This window comes from Cebus imitator, unplaced genomic scaffold (genome assembly GCF_001604975.1).
Source record: "Cebus imitator isolate Cc_AM_T3 unplaced genomic scaffold, Cebus_imitator-1.0 Scaffold486, whole genome shotgun sequence".
NCBI lineage: Eukaryota > Metazoa > Chordata > Mammalia > Primates > Cebidae > Cebus > Cebus imitator.
The window spans coordinates 781,063-803,207 of NW_016107801.1; the positions used below are offsets into that span (position 1 = coordinate 781,063).

At 58.3% G+C, this 22,145-nt stretch overlaps 1 protein-coding gene across 2 annotated transcripts in view; it reads right to left on the minus strand.

The window, feature by feature from the left end:
- The window catches only part of COL5A1 (collagen type V alpha 1 chain), a 197,390-nt gene that overhangs the window by 89,427 nt on the left and 85,818 nt on the right, over nt 1–22,145 (minus strand). For both annotated transcript variants that reach the window (XM_017513083.2, XM_017513082.2), the window contains exons 8-14: nt 21,410–21,577; nt 20,970–21,026; nt 14,854–14,895; nt 14,560–14,622; nt 2,690–2,764; nt 2,428–2,520; nt 842–898 (exon numbers count right to left, since the gene is read on the minus strand). In XM_017513083.2, coding sequence (XP_017368572.1) covers nt 842–898; nt 2,428–2,520; nt 2,690–2,764; nt 14,560–14,622; nt 14,854–14,895; nt 20,970–21,026; nt 21,410–21,577 — 555 coding nt within the window. The remainder of the gene's footprint in view (nt 1–841; nt 899–2,427; nt 2,521–2,689; nt 2,765–14,559; nt 14,623–14,853; nt 14,896–20,969; nt 21,027–21,409; nt 21,578–22,145) is intronic.

Consider the following 22,145-nt stretch of genomic DNA (forward strand, 5'->3'; position numbering starts at 1 on the left):
CCTGCTACGGGCCCCGCAAGGCCAGATCTCCAGATGTGTGAGGCCGGCCCTGAGTGGGGCCCTGTGTGGAGGGGAGCAGGCCCAGAGCCAGTGGCACATGGCAAAGTCGGGGGCCCCTATAGTGTTGAACCCCTCTGTGTCCCTGGAGGCCCCGGAACCCAGCCCCTGCACCCAACACTGCCAGCCCCTGAGTGTCCCTGGGCACAGGCTGTATGTTTCTTATGCATCGGGGACCCTAGATGAGAGTTATGTGAGGCCACAGGGCTGGGGCAGGTGAGGCGGGAAATCCTGTGGTTGGCCCCACATTTCGTTATATTTGACTCTGGAACAAGGCTGCAAAGATCAGCGGAGATCCCTGGCCCACAAGGCAAAGTCGCAGCCTGCGCAAGGGACTTCCCCAAGCCTCCGGCTGCGGCAGGACCCCCTCCCTCCAAGAAGCCACTCTCCTGGCGACGGCTCATAGTGTGTTCTCTGCAGGGGAAGCCTGAAGTTCCAATGCAGGCGTGAGGAGGGGCCTCCTCATCCTCCTCTGATTCCTGCCAGCTCCTTTCCATTCAGGATGGAGTTGGGGGCTGTTTCCCAGGGATGGCTGATGTCAGCTCCATCCTGCTAACTCCCTCAGGTGACTTGGAGGCACAGCCACCATCCCCAACACCCATCAACATGGGGCAGCACCAAGAGGTTCCTGGTCCCCCTGGCCACCCTGCTGGGAATAGGCCCTGAACTGAGGGCCGCCCTGTGTCCACATGGCTGCAAGGCCACCTGCCACTGTCCGCCCAGGACACAGGCAGTGGGCCAGTTCCCACATCGTGCTCAGCTCTCAGATTTGCCAATGACTTACCACGGGGCCGGGTCTCCCTGTGAGACCCATCGGGCCGGCTGGTCCCCTCAGTGCCAACTGCAAAGGAAAGCGGGACACGCTGAGAACGTGCCCCAGCAGCGGTGCCCCGGCTTGCTGGCGCCTGAGCTGTGAGACGTGGCAGGAGGGAAGGGGCAGACTGGATGGGGAAGGGCCACGAGACTCTGGAAGAGGAGGCTGATGACTCCCCAAGAGCCCCCCTGACTTCTTCGGGGCTCTCAGCATCAACGGGAGTGACGTGGGACATGGGGAGGTGGAAGCCAGTGGGCCCCCCTTTCTACCCCTGAGGGATGGGCCTCCTCCCTCCTTCCTTTCTCTCCAGCCCACACAGAGGGCCTGCTCCCAGCCCATCGCCCTTGGCTAAATCTGAAATAAGTCTCTTACTCTGGGCTGGGCTGAGGAGCACATTTTACACCTGAGCTCAAGCTGAGTCAGCACATATTTGGACTCACACGGGAGGCCCTTCAGGCACTCCCAGCTGCTGGGAAAGTACTTTGGGGGAGTAGGAACCCACATGCCTTGGGGTCTCTGTCGCCCACCCGCCCCATCTGGATGCGCCCCCACCGACCCCCGCAGCAGCGCAGGTCCCCTGCTTTCCCACAGAGCTGCTTCTGTGGCCGCCCAGTGACTCTGTTTCCCCAGCAGATGCCATTTTAATTTTAGAAGATTTTGTTTTGCATTGTAAAATCTTCTTACAGCCTATCACCCATTTGGCTTCAATTAAAATACACACAGATAAAAGGCCAGGCAGGTGGGCCCAAGCCCAGAAACCCCGTCGCAGGGAGCAGGACTGGCCGCACACGGTCTTCCATCATTCAGCCAAGGCAGCGACCCAGTGCTCACGCTGGCCTGTAATTACCTCTGCACTGCCATCATTAACATCTACTCCAGCTGCTGGGGGAGCTGCATAAATACTGCTCAAACAAGGGATTACTTAGCTTTCCTGCGCTCCACTGAAGGATCACGCACCCACCCGCTCGCCCCGTGGGGCAGTGTTTACACCCATCGTGGGCGATGCACAATCCAGAGCCACGTCCATGAAAACACAGGTCATGGATGAGCTACTTTATAAGAGGGACCCTGCTCCTTAAGACCCCCAGGCTGAGAGTGGGGGGCTCTGGGGCCCGAGGGCTCTGTCCTAGAGGAGCCGGCTCCGCTCAGCTCCAGCCCAGGCAGCCCCTTCCAGGAGCCACGTGGGTTTCAGGCTCCACTTCCGGATCTTGGCAGAGGGCTAGCGCAGAGGCAGAGGTCAGCGAATGGTGCACGGTGGCCCCACTGGGTCAGAGGCCATGGAGGGGCCCAGAAGCCCTGGTAAAGTTAGAACCTGGGCCCTCAGCACAAACGAAGAACCCCTGAGAAACTCCCCAAACAGTCCTTGAGCTCTCGGGCCCCTCCTGGTCACTGAGGACTGGAGGCTCCCACAGCTCCAGACCCTGGGAAGCTGGCACTGTGGGGCCCAGACAGCTACTTCCCTCCAAGCTGGGCTCTCAGCCTGACTCACTCACTCCTGTTGGCCCTGGGGCTGGGCTTTGTCCCCTTCGGGCCCCTGGGGACCCGGCACTACTCACCCTGGCCTGCTGTAGAATGGCCTGCGCCTGGGACTCCTGGGCTGAGACCATGGGGCCTTTGGAGCCCGCGTCGCCGCCACCTCCAAACCGGAACTGCAGGTGCAAAACGAGGGTCACTGGGAGCAGTGACGTGGCGCCCAAGCCAGACCGCAGGCTGGGGCAGGCCCACAGGCCTCTCAGGCGACGGCGCAGCCTCGGAGGGTCTGGCTTGGAGCCCACCTGCCCCAGCCGCCTCCCCAACCCGACCGATGAGGGTACTCACAGGCAGCATGAGCATAGTCCCCGGAGGGCCGGGGAGGCCATCGGCCCCAGGAAGGCCTGGGCGTCCAGGGGGACCCTGCAGACAAGGGGCCAGGAGAGACGGGTCAGAGTGCAACCAGGCCGGGGTGGGGCTGCAGCCAGAATGAGCGCGTCAGAGAAGCGGGCCACCCGGGAGACTCACGGGACACGCACAGAAGCTGTGAGAGCCCGTGGCAGGAACGTTTCAGAAACCCCAGCCCGGAGCAGGGAGGGGCACGGCTGCGGGCTGTGGATTGGAGAGGCTTCGGAGGAAGGGATGAGAAGAGAGGGAGGTGTGAACTGGATGTGAGGAATCCAGAGACTCAGCAGGTGCCTACTGGGGCCTCGAGGCAGAGACAAGCCCAGAGGCGAGGAGCAGTGCCAGCTTCCTGTGGCTCCAGGAACACCTCTTCCGGGTCTCCACACCCAACAGGAAACGAGGATGCCAGGCTCAAGGCCCAGTGCCTCCTGCACCCAGTGCATGCTCATCCTCAACGGGCTGCAAGCCACCCGCCATGCTTGCTCACATGGAAGACGTGACGGAGCAGCCATGTGCGTGGACAGACTCAAAACAGAGCAGAGCACACACACAGCCACAACAGCCCCAAGAACCCATTCATACACAAACGACACAGCGCCGTCCACACGCCCAGCCAACCTGGCCTCTAAAACACGACCCACACAGACATCCCTAGGACTGGATTCTCTAGACTAACCCCAGCCAGCTGCAGACCCTACAGGCATGTAAAACCAGCAAGATGATTTGTTTTCAAAATACTATTTTATCACAAAGCTACTTCACAAGGGCAAGCAGATTCTCAGCTGACCTAAAGTAGACGAGGCTTGCTTTGCATAGAGATGGGGGTTTAGCCCCCTCCCCAGTGAGGAAGACTCCGCCACCTGCACTCCGATGTAACAGATGGGGGCTGGCTCGGTCTTCCGAATCAGCAACAGGTACACTGAGCTGAGTGTTCACACCAACCCAGCGAGACACTCCCGGCCCGGAAACCCATAATGGGTTCCCAATTCCCAGCCAGGAAGACCAGCAACCTGAGTGGTTCTTCTGAAAGTGTCCAGGGGCTGCGGGGCCATCTGGGCCTGAACCTCAGCTTGCCTGCATTTTCTTCAGTAGTTTTTATTGTAGAAGTAACTCAGTTTCTTGTGAAATATCTTACAACACAGATTTGTGGAGTGAAAACGAAAAGTGCTTTTTTTCTCCAGGCGTAACCAGTGCTCCGGTTCTGTGAGTGTGAAGGACGGAGGCGCACATGCCGGTCACACTAACACAGCCGTTGCTATGAAGCTCTGTGGCTTTGGAGTTTTCTTTTTTTTTTTGAGATGCAGTCTCACTCTGTCGCCCAGGCTGGAGTGCAGTGGCGCGATCTCAACTCACTGCAACGTCCGCCTCCCGAGTTCAAGCGATTCTCTGCCTCAGCCTCCCGAGTAGCTGGGATTACAGATGCCCACCACCATGCCCAGCTAATTTTTGTATATTTAGTAGAGATGGAGTTTCACCATCTTAACCAGGCTGGTTTTGAACTCCTGACCTCATGCTCCACCTGCCTCGGCCTCCCAAAGTGCTATGATTACCGGTGTGAGCCACCATGCCTGGCCTCTTTTTTTTTAATGGTACTGTCCCTCCATATTCTGCAATTCGCTCTTGAAAATCACAGCCTATCTATGTAGGTCTTGGTGGCAACACCTGTTGCATCTCCCAGGCACAATGGACTCGTGGTTTATTTAAGCCGTCTCCTACCGATGCACTTTGGATGGGTTCCAGTTTGCATGATGACAAACACGGCCTGACGGACGTACTAACGTCTTCTGCTAGGCACGTCCCTCAAAGCAGCACTCCTGGGTCACTCATGCACATATGTGCACATTCTTTATTGCTAATGGATGCTGCCAAATTGCCACCAACTGCCATTTTAGAAACATTCTCAGAAGACAAAAATCCTGTTTTCAAAAGAAGGATCCAGAACATGTTTGCCACCCAGGTTTTGTCATTGACATCCAATCCTGACGGCTGCCCACGGCTCAGCTTTCTGTGTCAGAATCAATTCCAAACCAAACCTGCATTTAAAATTTGGGGTCAGTGTTTCCCAAGGATGAGCTGCTGCCTGTGCAGTGCATGTGTATAAATGTAAGTGTGTGTGCATGTGTGCAAGTGTGTGCATGTGTAAGCATATGTGTGTACATGTGTGACATGTACAAATGCACGTGTGTATATGTAAAGGAGTGTGTATGCGTGTGTGAATGTGCATGCGTGCACATGCGCATGTGTCTGAATGTATGAATGCATGTGTGTATGTGTGTATATGTGTGAATGCATGTGTATGCATGTGTGAATGCATGTATGTGTACTGTGTGCATGTGTATAAATGCATGTATATGCATGTGTGCCTGTGTGTGAATATATAACTGCATGTGTGTAAATGTGTTTGCAGGCATGTGTGAATATGTGGATGTGTGTATAAATGCATGTGTGTACACAAGTGTATTGTATGTTAATGCATGTGTGCACGTGTGTGAATGCATGTGTGTATGCATGTGCATATGTGTAAATGTGTATGAATGCATGTGTGTGCATGTAAGTGTATTTGTGTGCCTGTGTGTGTATATGAATGGATGTGAGCATGTGTGTGAATGTGTATCAATGCATATGCATGCATGTGTGAATGCCTGTGTGTGCATGTGTACATGTTATACATGTGTGTATGAATGTATGTGTGTGCACCTGTGTGTGAAAGTGTTGAATGCATGTGTGCATGTGGGGGAATGCTTATGTGTATGTGTGTATGTGTGTGAGAATGCATGTGTGTACATGTATCTTTGCAGGTATCCATGTATGAATGCATTTATGTGCATGTATGTGTATGCATGTCTGGGAATGCATGTGTGTGCATTCATGTGTGGGGGGATGTGCTGTGTGTATCTGTGTGTGAATGCATGTGTGTGCATGTATGTGTATGCATGTGTGGGAATGCACGTATGTGCATGTGTGTGTGGGAATGCTTGTGTGCATGTGTGTGCACGTGTGGGAATGCATGTGTTTGCATGTGTGTGCACATATGTGCATGTCTGTGTGGGAATGCATTGTGTGCATATTTGTGGCAATATGTGTGTGTGTGCATGTGTGTGGGAATGCATAGTGTGCTTATGTGGGGGGTAATGAGTGTGTGTGTGTGCATTTGTGTGGAAATGCACAGTGTGCGTGTGTGTGTGCATGTGTGGGAATGCAGTGTGCATGTGTGTGTGTAGTAATGCATGTGTATGTGTGCATATGTGTGGGAATGCATAGTGTACGTGTGTGTGTGGTAATGCATGTGTGTGTGCATGTGTGTGGGAATACACAGTGTGCATGTGTGTGTGTGGTAATGCATGTGTGTGTGTGCAGGTGTGTGGGAATGCATAGTGTGCATGTGTGTGTGGTAATGCATGTGTGTGTGCGTGTGTGTGCATGTGTGTGGGAATGCATAGTGTGCGTGTGTGTGCATGGTAATGCGTGTGTGTGTGCATGTGTGTGGGAATGCATAGTGTGCATGTGTGCGTGTAGTAATGCATGTGTGTATGCATGTGTGTGTGCATGTGTGTGTGGTAATGCGTGTGTGTGTGCATGTGTGTGGGAGTGCATAGTGTGCATGTGTGTGTGAGCATGTGTGCCTGTGCCTGCACGTGCCTGCCTACAGGGTGCTGCTGTCAGAAGCCAGGAAGCCTCCTCGTCCATTGCTTTCCATCTCCTGAGACCCTCCTTTCAGCATCCTCGCTGCCTGTTCTAAGCCACGGCGGTGAAACTCCAACCCCCGGGCTGCAAAAGCAACTTTCCTCTGGTGCTGCCTCTCACCGACAACTGGAGCAATTCTAAAGAACGAGAACGCAGACGAGCAAGGGTACCATGACCTCCTAGAAGGAGAGAGTTTGGAGAAGAAGGAAAGAATGCCCCGCCCCAACGAACCCTTCCGAAGTGTTCACATCTGACACAAGTCCTCATGGCCACCAGCATGAACCCGCACTGACTGTAAATTAGAAACATGTCAGCAAGACTGCCAAGCCCCAGGGCCTCCAACATAAAGACTCTGACCCTGGGCTGGAAGGCAGGGCGACTCCTCAAAGCCACACTTCCATTTTTCATGACACTAAGCACGGGTCAGGGATGTGGCTGTCATCTGCGACAAGGCAGGTGTCAGAGGCCAAGGGAACGCTCCAGCAGGCCAACGCACAGGTCACAGGGATGCTACTCGGCTCCAGTCACTGGCAAAATACGGCAAAGGAAGAAACACCGCCTCGCCTTTGCTATTTGCTGGCATATATTTCCCCATTACTTGGTTAGCAGGCCCCCAAATCAATGCCCTAACTTGGTCAAACAGTAATGTTCCGATGGCCGGGCACAGAAGGACCCTCGGTGCCACACCCATACCAGATGAAGAAATAAGGTGCCTACTTCCAAATTAAGGCCCCCCTGGTATTTAACGGGGTTTCTTACTTGCGGACATCCAGGTGCCTTTTGCACAGAGAGGACGTGGCAGGGTGACCAGATGCCTCACAACGTCGCTTCCTCTGCCACTGCAGATTCAGCATGTGAAACTGTCGCCACGAACCCTCAGCTCAGCCTCAGGGGAGAGGCATAAGACCTCCTTCCAAGCTGGGATTTGGGCCAAAGCGGTGAGCAGAGAGCCCTGAGCCATTTCTCTTCATGGCGGTGGCAGGTTTGGGAGGAGCTGCAAGGCCTGCAGGCTTTGTGCTGAAACCTCCCTTGAACTCTCAGGAAGACCTGGAGCCGGACAGCAGAGTGCAGGCACTTGTCCAGAGCCCTCGTGTGCATGTGGTTCCCCTGTCCAGGCCCGACCCTGGGCAGGCACCGCTCTCAGGGGTCACTTCCTGCATGACATCTGGCTGTTGCATGACCATGTGCAGGGGGCTGAGGGTGCCTCACAAAAGTGCGTCCAGGTCCTGAAACACGTGACTGGGCCCTTTCCTGGGGCCTCTGGGGATGGGAGTGAGGATCTTGAGACCTTGGGCCCTAAATCCAATGACAAATCTTTGTAAGGGGGTGGGCAGTGACAGAGACGCAGGCACGTGAAGACAGGGGCAGACTGCAGAGCTGAAACCACAAGCTAAGCAGGCAGAGGACGGGCAGAGGACGGCCACCGGCCGCCAGGAGCCGGGAGAGGTGGAGAAGACCCTCCCCTGGAGCCTCCAGCGGGGGCGTGACCCTGCCCACATCTTGAGTTCAGATCTCTAGCCTTCAGAACTAAGAGAGAAGACATTTCTGTTGTTTTCAACCCCAAGCTGGTCATCAATTGTCCAAGCATCCAAAGAAATGAACCCATCTTTCATTCATTCATTGAGAGGATACCTACTGAGCCCCTTCCAAGGGCTAGACAGACACTCTTCCGGGAGCCTTAGGGTCCATCTAAAAGACTGGAGGCGGGGCCCTAACAAGAGGCCCGACGCCTCAGACCGCACCCCTCAACCAAACTAACAATCAGAATATCCACGGGAGGGGCTCTTCATCCACCAGCCACCCACAATCAGGGCTCTGGGTAAGACCTGCGGCCTCGAGGGGTCCACGTGAGAAAAACTCCGGGACTCACCTGGCCACTGCCACTAACCAGCCAGGAGGAACGCCCTGGCAGGCCCCGGGTCGGCTCCGACAGCACAGCGCTCGGGGATGGACCTGCGGCTTCTGCCAGCTGCCCCTTCACTCTAGAAATGTCCTGGGGCCTTTGCTCCCTTCCCTTCTCTCTCCACAAACCGTTCTTGATTTTCTTTCCGTGGGAGAATGCACACCCCCAACGCCTCTTCCTTTCAATGCTGAGCTTGCTCTGGGAGCCATGCACTGCCTCCAGGGCTGCTGGGGAGAAACCCGCTGTCCCCACAGACCTCCTGGTGGTGGTCAGCGGCCTCAGGGGACAAGGCGTTGAAGATAAATGTGACTCAAAATGGCCAGAAGTCATTCATGACCAGGATGCTGGGGACCAGCCTCCATGGAAGGGCCACCGTGTGGAGGTGGAGCCAGATGGCACATGCACACGTGTGCAGATGAGTGTGTGTGTGGGGGGGAGTGTGTGCACATGTGCACGAGTGTGTGTGCAGGTGTATAAGTGTGTGTGTGCAAATGTATGTGTGTGTATGGGTACATGCATATATGCATGAGTGTGACTGTGTGTGTGCGCGTTTGGTGTGTGCACATGTGCGTGCGTGTGTTCAGGTGTGGGTGAGCATGTGTGTAAAATGTACGTGAGCATGTATGGGTGTGTGCATGTATACATGAGTGTGTGCATATGTGGCATGCATGTGCATGTACACATGTATGTACAGATGTGAGTGTGTGCGTGTAGGCATGAGTGTGTGTACATGAGTGCATGCGTATGTGGGTGCATGTGTGGGTGTGTGTGCATGTGTGCATGAGAGAGTGTGTGTGCGTGTGTGTGTGAACCTCTCTGTCCTGAACACTTCCAAGCACAAGGAGAGACTGCATTGGCGTGGCCTGTCCCAGGAGCCTGGGAGGCAGGAAAGAAAGACAAATACCATGCTGCTCGCTTCTTCCCCGTGGCTTTCCTTGAAGCTAACTCCTGAGTTGGACAGCAGCCGCATGCTCCTGGGTGGACTCCCCCTCTCTGTCATGTTGCCAGTGATCTAGCCTGTGTCCTATCCCATACCGGCTGTAACTCCAGCAGACGGGGGGAGGGGATGGCACAGGAGGGTGTCACCCCAAGGCTGGTCCTGGGGAGGCCACACTAGAATCTGTTAGTTAGCAATGAGCCATGCTTTCTGGCTGGGAGGTAACAACTGGTATTTCTCAGGCCATGACTTACATACAAACCTTTTCAAGGCACAGAAAATGCACTCACACAAAAACCCACGGGGAAGGCTCATCCTGGACACATAAAAAAGAGGGGTAGATGGTTTGAGCCCCTGCTGAGTGATGGGAGGGGCTGGCCAGACGGCGCCGGGCAGCGTGATTAGTGCCAGGCTGCTTCTGCACATAATGGGGCCACTGAAGGCTGTGGGGCTTCTCCCAAGGCATCAAATGCATCCGATTCTGCAGGAAGCAGGTACCCCTGTGTGGCACGCTAGGAATCCTTGGGAACCTGGCCTCCACCTGACCCTGAGGCAGCTGAGACGGAAACCTGCATACTGAATCCCCGAGGCTTCCCAGAGGAAGATCCAGGCCTCCCGGAGGGTGGGACAGGCTTACAGACCCAGAAAGCAGATCATTACTTTACCCAAAAATAATACACATGCTGCAGATGGGAAAATCTGTGTGAAGTCTATCTTAGGAGCAATAGATCAGCAGCTGGCCAACAGCAGCTGGAGCTCCCAGGGAGTCAATTAGACAGCAAGCAAGGCTCTTTCTAGATGAAAACGCTAAACTCTCTAGTGGACTGTGGAGGCTCAGGAGGAGTTTGGCCACAGCTTCCTGGAAGATGCCATCAAATCCACAGCAACACTGGGCTGCAGTCAGGAACTGCCTTGAAACGCAGGCGTGCCTGGGATGCCAGGCTTTCGAAGAGGCGCATGGGGAGAGGAAGGAAGGGACTCACCTCAAAGACGCTCTCATCACATGGAACATTTCTTGGGCACAAACATTGGTGGGCACCAGCTCTGGAGCACACACGCAAACGGATGTGGGGTGCTGGCAAGCAGCACAGAGGTGGCCCCTGCCTTCCAGTGCTCCTATCGAGGCTAGCAGGTGTGAGCCTGGAAGTCCAGGGCGGGCGGGACTCACTCCGGCATCATCTTCAATGACAGCCCCCAGCGGTCTCCTTCCCCCGCCTGCCCGTGGTGCCCAGGGTGGGGCTTCACTGAGAAAAACCACTCAGTGTCCCGGGGCACGGCACTGCCACCATGGGGTCACAGGGAGCCTTCACACATGCATAGCCTCAGGATTTCAGACCCACTGATGCCTGACTACACTTCCAGCCACACCAAAGTCAGCCCCTGCAGAAACGCGCTGGCAGGGGGCATGGAAGCCAGCCCCACAAGAAACCCAGGCCCCCTAGCCCGCAGCTCCCTTGGGGATCCCAGCTCACCCTCTCGGGTGTCTTCTGAACCTCTGAGCAAGAGTGGCCACCTTCCTTCCACCAGAGGAGATGTGGGTTCAACCCCAATTCTACCTGACCTCCCTGTGGGGCTTCAGCACATTTCCCCAGCTGTGCACCTGCCCACCAGTCACCTATAGGAAACTGGACAGGGTGATGGCTCGGGCCGCTTCTCCACCCAGACACAGCCGCTCCAGACCTCCCATCTCGGGGTTCCCAGCTCTTCCCCTGATGCCTTACTAATGAATTCTTGCCGTGTGACCATGACTAGACTGTGCCTTTTCCTCACTGGACGGCGAGTTCCTCAAGGCAGGCCCCACTTCTGTACCTCTCCCTGCACCTGCTCCCTGCGGGCAGCCGTGGACACAACAGCAAGAAAGGATTTGAGATGCCAAAATACAGATGCGGCACGGAGGTTGCCCAGGGCATGCAGCTGGAGAGTGTGTAGGACCCAGCAGGGAGTGCAGGAAGTGACCCCAGGGCTAGTCGGCGGAGGCACAGGGCGCCGGCTTCGGCGGCCGGTCAGGGCTGACCGATGCCCAGTGGGGTGCCGGGCACAGGTGCAGAGATGGCTCCCAGGCAACTGCCACAGCTGCCCATGGCTGCCCGCAGGGAGCGGGGTGTGAGGAAGGGCACAGAAGTGGGGCCTGTCTTGAGGAACTCACCATTCAGTGAGGAAGAAAAGGCTCACATCAGTCACGGCCAGACGGCCCTTGGGGAAGGGAGAAAGGGCTGGGGAGTCTCCGGGGGGGCAGTCTGGGGTGGCAGGGAGAAGAGGGCTCTTGCAGAGCACAGGAAAAAGCTCTCCCAGACAGACAGGCTCAGGAGGCCAAGCGGGCGGACGGAATGGAGCCTGCCGCTCCCCGCAGAAGGATTATTTTCTGCTGAAGCCAAATAAGAAGCAACGGATGCAGGAAGAGCGCTCTTACCTCCCCCTTTCTGCCTCAAATCAAGGCATCACCCCCATCCTCCCAACCCACCCTCCCCGCCTCTGCTCCTGTATCAGGATTGGAGAGTGCCCCTTATCGCCTGAGATAGGGGCCAGCCCCTGATGAATCTGCATCCAAAGGCTTTGCCAAGATGACCTACGTCTCCCATTCCTCCCCCACGGAGTTCCCAGTCACGTGCCCACCACGTGCCGCCCCTCGACGTCCAAACCCCCTTTTCCCTGGTCTAGCCACTGCCCCACAGCCTGCTCCTCTGGTTAAGATGGTATGCACGCTCCCGAGCCTAAGCACATTTGCTGGGTTTTATTCTTGTCTGTGAAGCCCCTGCGCCTAGAAGACTAAAAATATTGAAATCGTGCCCCTCTTCTCCTGTTGATCTGTCTCTTGTCCGTTTACGCTGTAGGCCCCAGACGCTCAACCTCCAAGGGTAAAGCGTTCTTCCTCCACTGCCCAGGAACGCCCAGGAACCTGCGGCCAGTCCACCGCAGGCAGCACTGCGGGTTCCAGCCCACACCCCGTGATCCCTCACAGCTGGTTAGCAGCCATCAGGCAAGATCTGGACATCCAGAGGACACTGAGCTTCGAGCAGGGATGGCGTCCTGAACAAGGCTGGCCGGAGCTACACCCGGAGGGGTGAGCAGCTCGCAGCTCCCAGAACCGGCACCCCTCCCCACCAGAAGGGCCCTGGGGAGGCCGGTGGGCTGCAGGTCTCTCTTCCGGCTCCAGGGACGGCGGCCCCTAGGAGTCGGTTTCTCTCCCAACCCCAACTCAGTCCTCATGCTCCCAGACGCTGATGTGAGCTTGAGGGGAACCAGCTCCTAAGCCAATGATATTCTCCTGTCAGGGCCCTGGGGTCCTCCCCAGCAGCTGGGTTGCTCACGGTGTCACAAGGCACTGGTAGGGCCACCCGTCAGTGACCCCAAGCCAGAATCAGCCCAAAGGGAGGGACCACGTGGGACAGGTACCAACCAGCACCCCTCGGGTCCACACCATTGAGATCACCAGGCTAGACCAGTGCCCAGCACCTCGGGCACTCCGTACAAATCTGTATGCTGGACGGACAGAAGGAGGAGGCACGCTTGGAGCACAACTGAGGCAGCGTCAGTCGGCATCTGGGTGCCCCTGTGTGTCAGCTGGCATCTGTGCCCTGCGGATACCACCCTGTCCTACATCTGGGACAGAAAACAGCTCCCAGGGCCATGCAATGCACTCCTTTGCATAGGAACCTGACCACACCCATGGGCCCATCCACAGGTGTCTCTGCAGAGGAGGAGCATGGCCGCCGCCCCATCTCACACGGACCTGTGGGAAGGGGTATCCAGAGCTAGCTGGGCATCTGCAGCCCCAATGCAGATCTGCAGCAGTGCCAGTCCGGGTTGGGCAAGGGCAGTGGCCGCTCACTCTTGCCTGCCTGGAGTTTTGGAGATGCGGCTGCCAAGCCAGGGTGCTGTGAGACCTTCGTGCTCCAGAGGCCAGCCAAGGCCCCACCCCGCCCCACTTCCTGCCACGACCCTTGCCATGGGGCAAGACCTGCCTCTTCTGGGACCCCAAATCCCTGACGGTGCAAAGAAACATAACAGAGAATCTTACTGTGTGGTTCCATCTGACACAGTCTGACCTCAGAGGTCACGCGGCCACACAGACGCTAACAACCACCTCCCGCATTGCTAACCTGAATCCTTCCCTCCAAAGACTGGCCTCAGCACTCCCATCTGCCTCCTCCCTAAGCAAGCATCCCTACCGACTCGGCTCTGGCCCCTATGAAGGCTGCCGCCACCTGCCCCTGCGTCCTGCTGCCTGACCTCACCTGTCCTGACCTCACCTGTCCCGACCTCATCTGTCCCAACCTCACCTGCCCCGACCTCACCTGCCCCGACCTCACCTGTCCCGACCTCACCTGTCCCGACCTCACCTGTCCAGACCTCACCTGTCCTGCACCTCCCCAGCTTTCCAGGAGTACTGAGTGCCAGTAAGAACGTCCAAGTCCAAGTCCAGGACTTACTACCCCGGTCCCCGCCCCACCCCACCTTTCGAAGCACTGCTGCAAAGCCCCCGCACTGCACAGGACGCTCCCCCAACACCTCCTGTGCAGTATCCTCAGAAGCACCCCAACCCTGCGCTGACTTTGCGAACTACCTTCCCACACAACCAGGCCCGCCCTGCATCCACCCACCCCAACACCCACAGGGTCCTTGCTCTGCCCTGGGCAGCAGGCAGGCCCTGGTATCACAGCGTGAACGCCCACACGCACCCCTTGCTTCTGCCACCCACAGCCCAGCCGTCCAGGAATCAGTCCTTCCGCCCTCAAATCCACATTCATTCCAGCAGCAGGAAGAGGAAACTCCCGCCCTGCAGGGGACCAGGAGGCCGCAGTACTCGGAGCGCCCACCAGGTGTCAGGAGGAAATCGCGGCGGCCGGGAGCGGCGGTCCCTCCACCCCCTCCCTCTGCGAGGGTCACCTCTGAGCCTCCCAGGACCGAGGAAGTTCCCAACTGAGCAAGGAGGGCGGATGCCACGTGGCGTGGCCACCGGGGCGAGGAGCAAGCAGGGAAGGCCCGGGGACCACCACTGTGGTTGCGGCTGCTGCTGATTGCTGGACAAACGCAGGGTCCCGGGGCCATGGACTGGGCTGAGCACTGGCAGGCTCCCTGCGCCCCAGGGGCCCCCTCTTCCCACATCCACAGTATGAACAGGGCTGGTGTGAGGGGCACCTGAGGAGGGGCGCCTGGGGGAGGGGCGACTTGAAGACGAACGTCTCTGTGCCAGCTGTCCCCTCCACAGGCAGTGGGTCACAGTGTGGGGAGGAGGCACGGGCAGCCCCACAGCCCGTGTGATCTCAGGAAACACGGTCAACCTCTTACCCTTTCTCCAGGGTCCCCGACTTGGCCAGTGGGACCCATGGTTCCTGGTGGTCCGGGAAGACCCTAGAATTAAAAATAAAGTTGGAACAAAGTTAAAAGATGGGGCCACAGGGCAAGGCCCGATTTCTACCTGGCCAACCAAGGCAGGGGTAGGGGCGGGAGTGCGCCGGCTCCCAGGCTGTCTGCAAAAGTGATGAGCCCCCCTCTTTTCCATCCAGGAGACTGAAGGGTGTCACCAACCCCACCCCACGAAGAGCACCTACGGCAAGTCACAGGATCAAACCTGACACTCACCGCGGGGCCTTCCGGGCCAGGTGGACCCTCGATCAGCATGCCCTGTGGAGACAGAGAGAGGCGTCTGAGACCACGGGACCCTCCTGACAGGACAGGGAGGGGCATCTGACACCGAGGACCTTCCCTCCCGACACCCGAGGCCCAGACCCCAGCGGGGTGGATGGCTTCAGCCGTGTGCACAGAGGCCCTGACCCAGTAGCTGCCGTGCTGGAGGGGTCTCCAGAGCAGACTGCAGGGGGGGCCTGGGCGGGGCCTCGGTGCCTGTACTCCCAGCACTCCCAGAAGAGCAGCCCTCGCCCTCAGACAGGCTCCCGCAAGACCAAGCCACAAGCGGCACCTGAAGACGCAGAGAGGAGGAAAAGGAGCAGAGGCTCCCAGGCTCCCTGAGTTGCCGAAGGGGTGCGCCACGCAGGCCCTCCAGGCCACAGCCGCTCAAGGGAGGAAGCAGATGTCGGGACGAGGGGCCTCAGGTGGGTTTAGGAAGGGTGAGGGAAAAGTAGGTCCAACAGGCCCCAGGCTGGACTTCTGCCCCATCAGGCCCCGGTGCTGCAGCCTCCAGACCCCGCCTCCCTCCAGGGAGGAAGCGTGTCCCCGACACACACAGCAGCCCAGAACCCATGGGAAACCCTGCCAAGTCCACCTGCCCACTCAGCCCTCCTCCCCCAGCCCTCACCTCCCCATAGGGCTCGCCTGCCTCACTCTAACCCCAATGGGGACAGGCCTCCTGGTGCCTGGGTCAGCCTGAGCCTCAGGAAAGCAACGTGGACAGCCGTGAGGGCAGCAGAGGGAGCATGGGTGCCGCTCCCTGTAGGACGGGGCTCCCTGCCCTGAGACCCCCACTTCCAGCTCCTTCCCCAGGGCGGGATTCCTCTCTCCACTTCTGACCTGGCAATGCCAGGGTCAGTCGCCCCCAATGCCCTAAATGTCCTCTGTTTCATGCCAGGGGCACTGCTCCTCAGAGGGACTTCCTGTGACAGGTGGGAGCCAGGCACCGCTCAACCAGGCAGCAGAAAAAGACCCCGAGGCAGCCAGAGAGCTGTGATGCACGCTAGGGCCTCGAGGGCCACGTTCGCAAGGCGGTCCCCAGGAACTCAGCATCGCCTGCCCTGCACCCCTCCACGTGTCTGCCCCCACATGGAGACACAGCAGCCCTCAGCTGCCCGGCATGGCTCCAGCAGGCCCAGGCTCAGCTCTGCAGGGTGAGGGTATGGCCTCGGCGGCGCCCATGGGGTCTGATTATTCTGCAGCTGCAGGGAAGGAAGGCAGGGCACCCACCACCGAGAGGTCAGAGGATGGCGTGGACAGCTGGGGTCTCGCGTGGACAGCTGGGGTCCCGCGCAGACACCCGCCACAGGGGTGGAGGCTCTGCAGAGTTCCCTAGGATGACGCCTGGTGGGGCTATGAAGTGGGGCCACCGCTGAGACCCAGGACTGCGGCACCACCAGCCTTCAGCCCCAGCCTGGGAGGGCGGCAAGGACGAGGTTCCAACTCATGAGTCCTCCTATGCAAAGCTGAATGGGCAGTGCTGACTGAGGCCGGGGCACCCCCACCCAGCGTGCCCAGGAGGTGGCACACTCAGTGAAAGACTGCTCTAGAGTCGTGGGATATACGGCTGCTTGTCCTGTTGGGTTCTGAGCTTCCTTGGGGCTGCTACCCCTTTCTTCACGCCTCCCTTTTGGAACGGGAATGTCTATCCCATGCCCGTCCCCGCCATGTGGTTTGGAAGCGTGAAGCTTGTTTCATTCCACAGGCTCACAGCTGGACAGGGCTTTGCTTCAAGACAGAGAACTGAAGCTGAGTCTCATCCGTATCTGACTCAGGTGAGACTCTGGACTCTGGAGTTGATGCTGGAACAAGGGAAGAGGCCGCAGCTCCCAGAGGGAGCGAATGTAAGCCGCATGTGAGAAGGACATGAATTTGGGGGCCGGGGCAGAATGCTAGGATTTGAATGTGTCTCCCCAAAAGTCATGTGTTGGAAACTGAATCCTCAATGCCACAGTGTGAAGAGCTGGGATCTTCAGGAGGAGATGAGGTCACCAGGCACTGCCCCCCTGGACGGGTGCAGTGGGGTGGTTAGGGTGGGAGTGGGCTCCTGAGGACAGGGCACCAGCAGTCACCTTCTGTCCCTCTCACCAGGCAGTGCCTTCTGCCGCAGGAGGAGGCAGCACTGTGGCCCCTCTGCCTGTGACTCCCCACCTCCAGAACCGTGAGCCGGTGACTTCCTGCTCATTCTAAATGACCCCGCCTGTGGTGTTCTGTGACAGCAATACAAAATGGACTAAGACGACTGACTTCTGACAAGTCAAAGGATTTGTCCAGCCAGGCCACAGGCCACCGGGGCCATCCCCCGAGGTGCTGGGTACCAGGCCGGCAAGGGGACTCCCGGTTGGGGGGCTGCTGATCATCATGCCCCGGGGCGGGGGGGAGGCTCTGCGCTGTGTTTACACAGATGCACACTCGGAGAGACTCCGTGTGTGTGCTGCACAGAGAGCTCATCCAAGCAGCTCCAGGATGCCAGCTTTCCAATTTCCTTCTCGACAAAGGCAGCTGAGAAGCCCAGGGCTGAGCTGGGATTAAGGGAGAATCGCTGCCCATTAAGGGGCCAGGGCAGCACCTGCCTTCCCAGACGCACAAATTGCTCTTCTCAGGGAACTGGGGCAGTGCGGGCGGGGACCTCACAGGGCAGCCAAGCCCGGGTCATCCCAGGTTGGAGTGTAAGGAAGCTGGGAGCAGCTGGGTGAGCACGCCTGGGGAGGGGAGGCCTGACCTTCCCAGGCAAGCTGTGGCCCCACTCTGGCCCCAGGCCACCCAACCACAGACGCCACTCTCAAAATTCACCAGGGGAAAGAGGAACAAGAGGAAAACGTCTCAACATCGTTAACGAGATGGCACTGCAGATGTAACTTGCAGAGACAGCAGATTCGGGCACAAAGAAGACACGGGCAGCTGCGGGGCGGCAGTGGTGAGTGCGTTGCTCTGCGGAACTCAGGCTCGCTTCACTGTGTCTGTCTGTGCCTGGATAAGCCCATCAAACAAGCCGCACCCCTTCATTGCATACATTTTTTTTTTTTTTTTTAGATGGAGTCTCACTCTGTCGCCCAGGCTGGAGTGCAGTGGTGTGATCTTGGCTCACTGCAACCTCCACCTCCTGGGTTCAAGTGATTCTCCTGCCTCAGCCTCCCTAGTAATGGGATTACAGGAACCCACCACCACACCTGGCTAATTTTTTGTATTTTTAGGAGACGGGGTTTCGCCATGTTGGTCAGGCTGGTCTCGAACTCCTGACCTCAGGTAATCCACCTGCCTCAGCCTCCCCAAGGGCTGGGATGACAGGTGTGAGCACCAAGCCCGGTGAATGCAGATCATTTTAACAAAGGAAATACAAGATCTCAGCCCTGGCAGAACTCAAGGCAATCTCAGTGGAGGCCCACTCATCTGCTAAATGGCACATACTTAAAAACAAAACACAGCATCAAGTGGAGACAGTAATTTCCATGCTCCTAACGGGCACGGCCCAAGTAAAATCAGCCCCTGAATCTGGGGGTTTCCTGGCTGGAAGCACCTAGATAAGAATGAACCTGTCTCCTCTCAGCTCCGTGGATTCCTGTCCTTTTAGGGAGACTTCGGTCTGGGTCTGGTTGACAATGAGAGGGAGCAGGACTGAGGGGGAAATGGCTGGGCACGCCCCCAGAACAGAGGCAGCTCCCAGTGTGGGTAGGTACAGGGGAGGGGAGAATACACACGCCCCTCCACAGCCAGGATGCCCGCAGGGCCCCAGGACCCGGCTGTCTATGTGCCGCTTAGACCCGAGGACATCTGGCGACACTCCAGGTTGAGAAATTCCGAGTGTTTGTGATCTCTGCAGGGGGCCTGGCTGAAGCTCCTGGACACTAGGACCAGGCTGGGGCCCAGGGGAGGGCACCCTTCCTAAGTGAATCCAGGCGGCTGCTGCTTTTCCCAGCAAAGAAGAACTGGACTTCCCAGAGCCTCGATGCTCCTGCTGGGCCGCCTGGACTCTCAGCCCTCTCCTGACCCCACCCTTGCCCGCTGCTGGCTTCCCAGGGGCCTGGCAGTGAACACCTGTGCCCACCCCACACTCCCACCTGCCTCCTGGAGCCCGGACACCGCGTCTACACTCACAGGGCCAGCTCACTGGGGAACGGGAGCCAACATGAAGCTCATGCAAAGGTTTCGGCCCAGCCCTCCCAGAGCAGGGCGGGGAAGCCAAGCTGGGGCCCCGCAGGGCCAGGGCGCCTGCCCGTTCCTGAGATCCCATCTTCCTCCCTGAGCAAGAAGCCCCTTTCACTGAAGCAACAGGGACCCCCCAAAAGAAGCCCAAGGCCAAGCTCAAGTCCACCTGGGGGCCAAGACTGTCCTGGGAAACGCTGCAGGACTTTCCACCTCCCAGCAGCAAGTGTGCTCGGTCTGGGCCTGGGACGCAGCCCCTGCTGCTGTTCACCTTCTGGCAAACACCCTCGGGCCCAGCAGAACAGGCCCGCAGACCCCTTCTTCTGGGTGAGTCTGCCCAGGCGGACGGCTGCCACTCTCCCCTGCAGCTGCTCTGCTTCCTGAGCCCAGGCCTGGCTCTGAGGTTTTCCATGTTGCTGAGCAGGGGCCCCTGGCCTCAGTCTCCCTTCACGCCTCTGCACCCCCTTGTCCTGCATCCCATGACCCTTCTGCCTCAGATGAGCTCTGTCCTTCCTGGACCCCCAGAGGGCCCTGGAAAGGGGCTCTGGTCTGAAAAGAGGATGCGTCTGTGGGCACTGGCAGGTCCCACCCCTGGGCTGGGCCATGGAGCACCATAAGAGCCATCCAGAGGCTTCCACAGGCCAGGAAGGGGTAAGGCCCTGGGAATTCCACCCCAGAGACGGGATGCACCCCATCTGTCCTGGTCACCAGCTTCAAACAGACTCCAGGAAGACGAAGGCCTGCTACCTGCCATCCGTCAAGGTTCCAAGAGAATGTCCCCAGCTCTACAGGAGGTTGGCGGGTCACCATGACTCCACATTCCAGGAGCCGCAGGTCAAGGGGCATCTGGGAGCCCGAGGTGTACCCTGAGCTCAGCCCTCAGGAACGGAGTCCTGGCGCTGGCAGAAACAGCCAGCCAAGCCGCGGCGCCGGCCGTGGTGCAGGACACGCACCTCCTCCCGTGGGCACTCGGACAGCGTGGCACGGCGGGCTTGGTGCTGGCTCCTGCCTGCTCTTGGGTCTGGAGCTGCTTCCCACCACATGCAGGCACAGGGCTCCCGGCCCAGCCGATCACGGGGCATCTCGCCCGCTGGGGGCTGGGGTGTCAAGACCTTGACCTTAGCAGCTCTGAGACCCCCGGGAGAAATACAGGGCCCCACCCAGGCCATGGCCCCCTGAGGGACAAGGGCAAGGACACCCCAGGGGGCAGGCCCCCACCAAACCTGCCGACCCAGGAGGGGCGTCTCACAGCCTCCGCTATGTCCCACACTCAAGGGCACTGTCAACAGGAACTTCTTGAGCTCACCCATGGTCTCGTCACCTAACATAGCTGGGTTTCACTGGGCTGGAATTTCAGCACAGTGCTGTTTGATTTAATTCCCTTGACAAAGTTTCATAAAAGGCATTCCACGTTTCAACAGTTTCAGCAAACTTACTCCAAACAGTTGTGTAACAGGCGCGGAGAGGTGCAGGCACCTGTTAACTATTCCCTGCCACTGCCCTACGGCTTTTACAGGGAACCGGCCGCTTACGTCCTCTCCTGCACCCCTCAAAGGGGACTCCACCTCTGCCTCACCAGCTCTGAGCCACTTTTCACCCCAGGTAAAATGGAAATGTGCCGAGATGCTCAGCGCTTGGGTACAGGACGAGCTTTGATCTGTGCCTATCCCGCCCCCACCTACCCCACCCCCACTTATCCGGCCCCCTCCCATCCCGCTCCGCCATCACAGTCCAGAACATCCCCACCCAAAGGGCCTCGTCCTGGTGATGAGTGGTGCATGGACTCCACGAGACCAGGTGGTTCCTGGAAATGACCCCGTGTGCGCAGGTGCAGTGGGGCCCAGGGACCTGGTCACACCTTACACGCCCCGCTTACTCCCAAGCAGCAGACTCCCCAGCTTCAGGGAAAGAGTAAGAAATGTCCTTACCGGCTCAATGATGGCTGGTTCTCCCTTTTGGCCTTTCTCGCCCCGAGGTCCTCCAATCTGGGGGTGATAAAAGGCAGGTGGAGAAAGAATCAGAGGGAAAAGTGAAAGAGCAAGTCAGATTACACAAAATCTGGCCAATTGCACAAGGCGAGGGCACTATCACAGCCGGGCATCTTCCCAGGCCCAGGAGGGTGCCAGGAGCATGACGGAGGCTGGCTCCACACAGCCACGCAACCGCTAACGAAGGAACGGGCCCGGAGGCGGTCACGCCGCGACGCACATTATTCAGAGCAAGGCTGAGGCACTGAGGTCTCTTTAAAAATAACGTTTTGGGAACAGCATGCAACACTCGTACTGCCTATAGCGCCCATCCCTGAGGAGCCCCCATGGTGCCCCGCCAGCCCCCAGCCCCACCCGGAGCGGGGCCTGCACCCTCTCACCCCTTCGTAGATGGTATCCTGGTTCGCAGGCATTCCCGGCCCGATCTCCGACGGGGAGTTGGTGGGGTCATAGTAGGGGTCGTAGTAGTTTTCATCAAGGTTCCTGATCGTTTCCTCGGTGAACTCCCCCTCCAAGTCATCTGCACCTTCTCCCAGAGGCGGAGCTGGCTGCAGAGGGAGAGGAAGGTGCAGGGTCGCCTCGCAAACGCACCAGGCACCGCCTCTCCATCAGGCCCTGTGCTGGCACTGCCCCTACCCGGTCAACTGGGCAGAGACCCCAGATCCATCAGGCCGTGTGCTGGCACCGTGGCTACCCAGTCAACTGGGCAGAGACACCCTGTCTGAGGAGAGACCCCCTCTGAGGGCTCCAGGTCTGACAACTCCAGGACTTCAAGACCAGCGGCCTCCAAAGCTACACATACCTGGAGTCCAGCCTGCAGGGAGAGGTCCTGCGGCCCCTGGCAGCCTCATTCTGCATCTTCTCCCTCCCACAATGAAGAATCATCACCCCAGACTGCCCTGGCACGGCGGCACCCCACAGAGCTGGCATACTCGTGCACCCAGGGACAGCTATGCACCCAGAGATCTGCTCAGGCAGGGGCTCCACCCCACAACCCCAGAGTCTTGAGACATGTGCCCCCGGTGCGGTGCTGCAGGTGCAGGGTCTGTGGAACGGGCTGACCTCTCTGGCAGTGAAGACTCTGCATTACACAATGGCCGTGCTAAGCATGTGCCA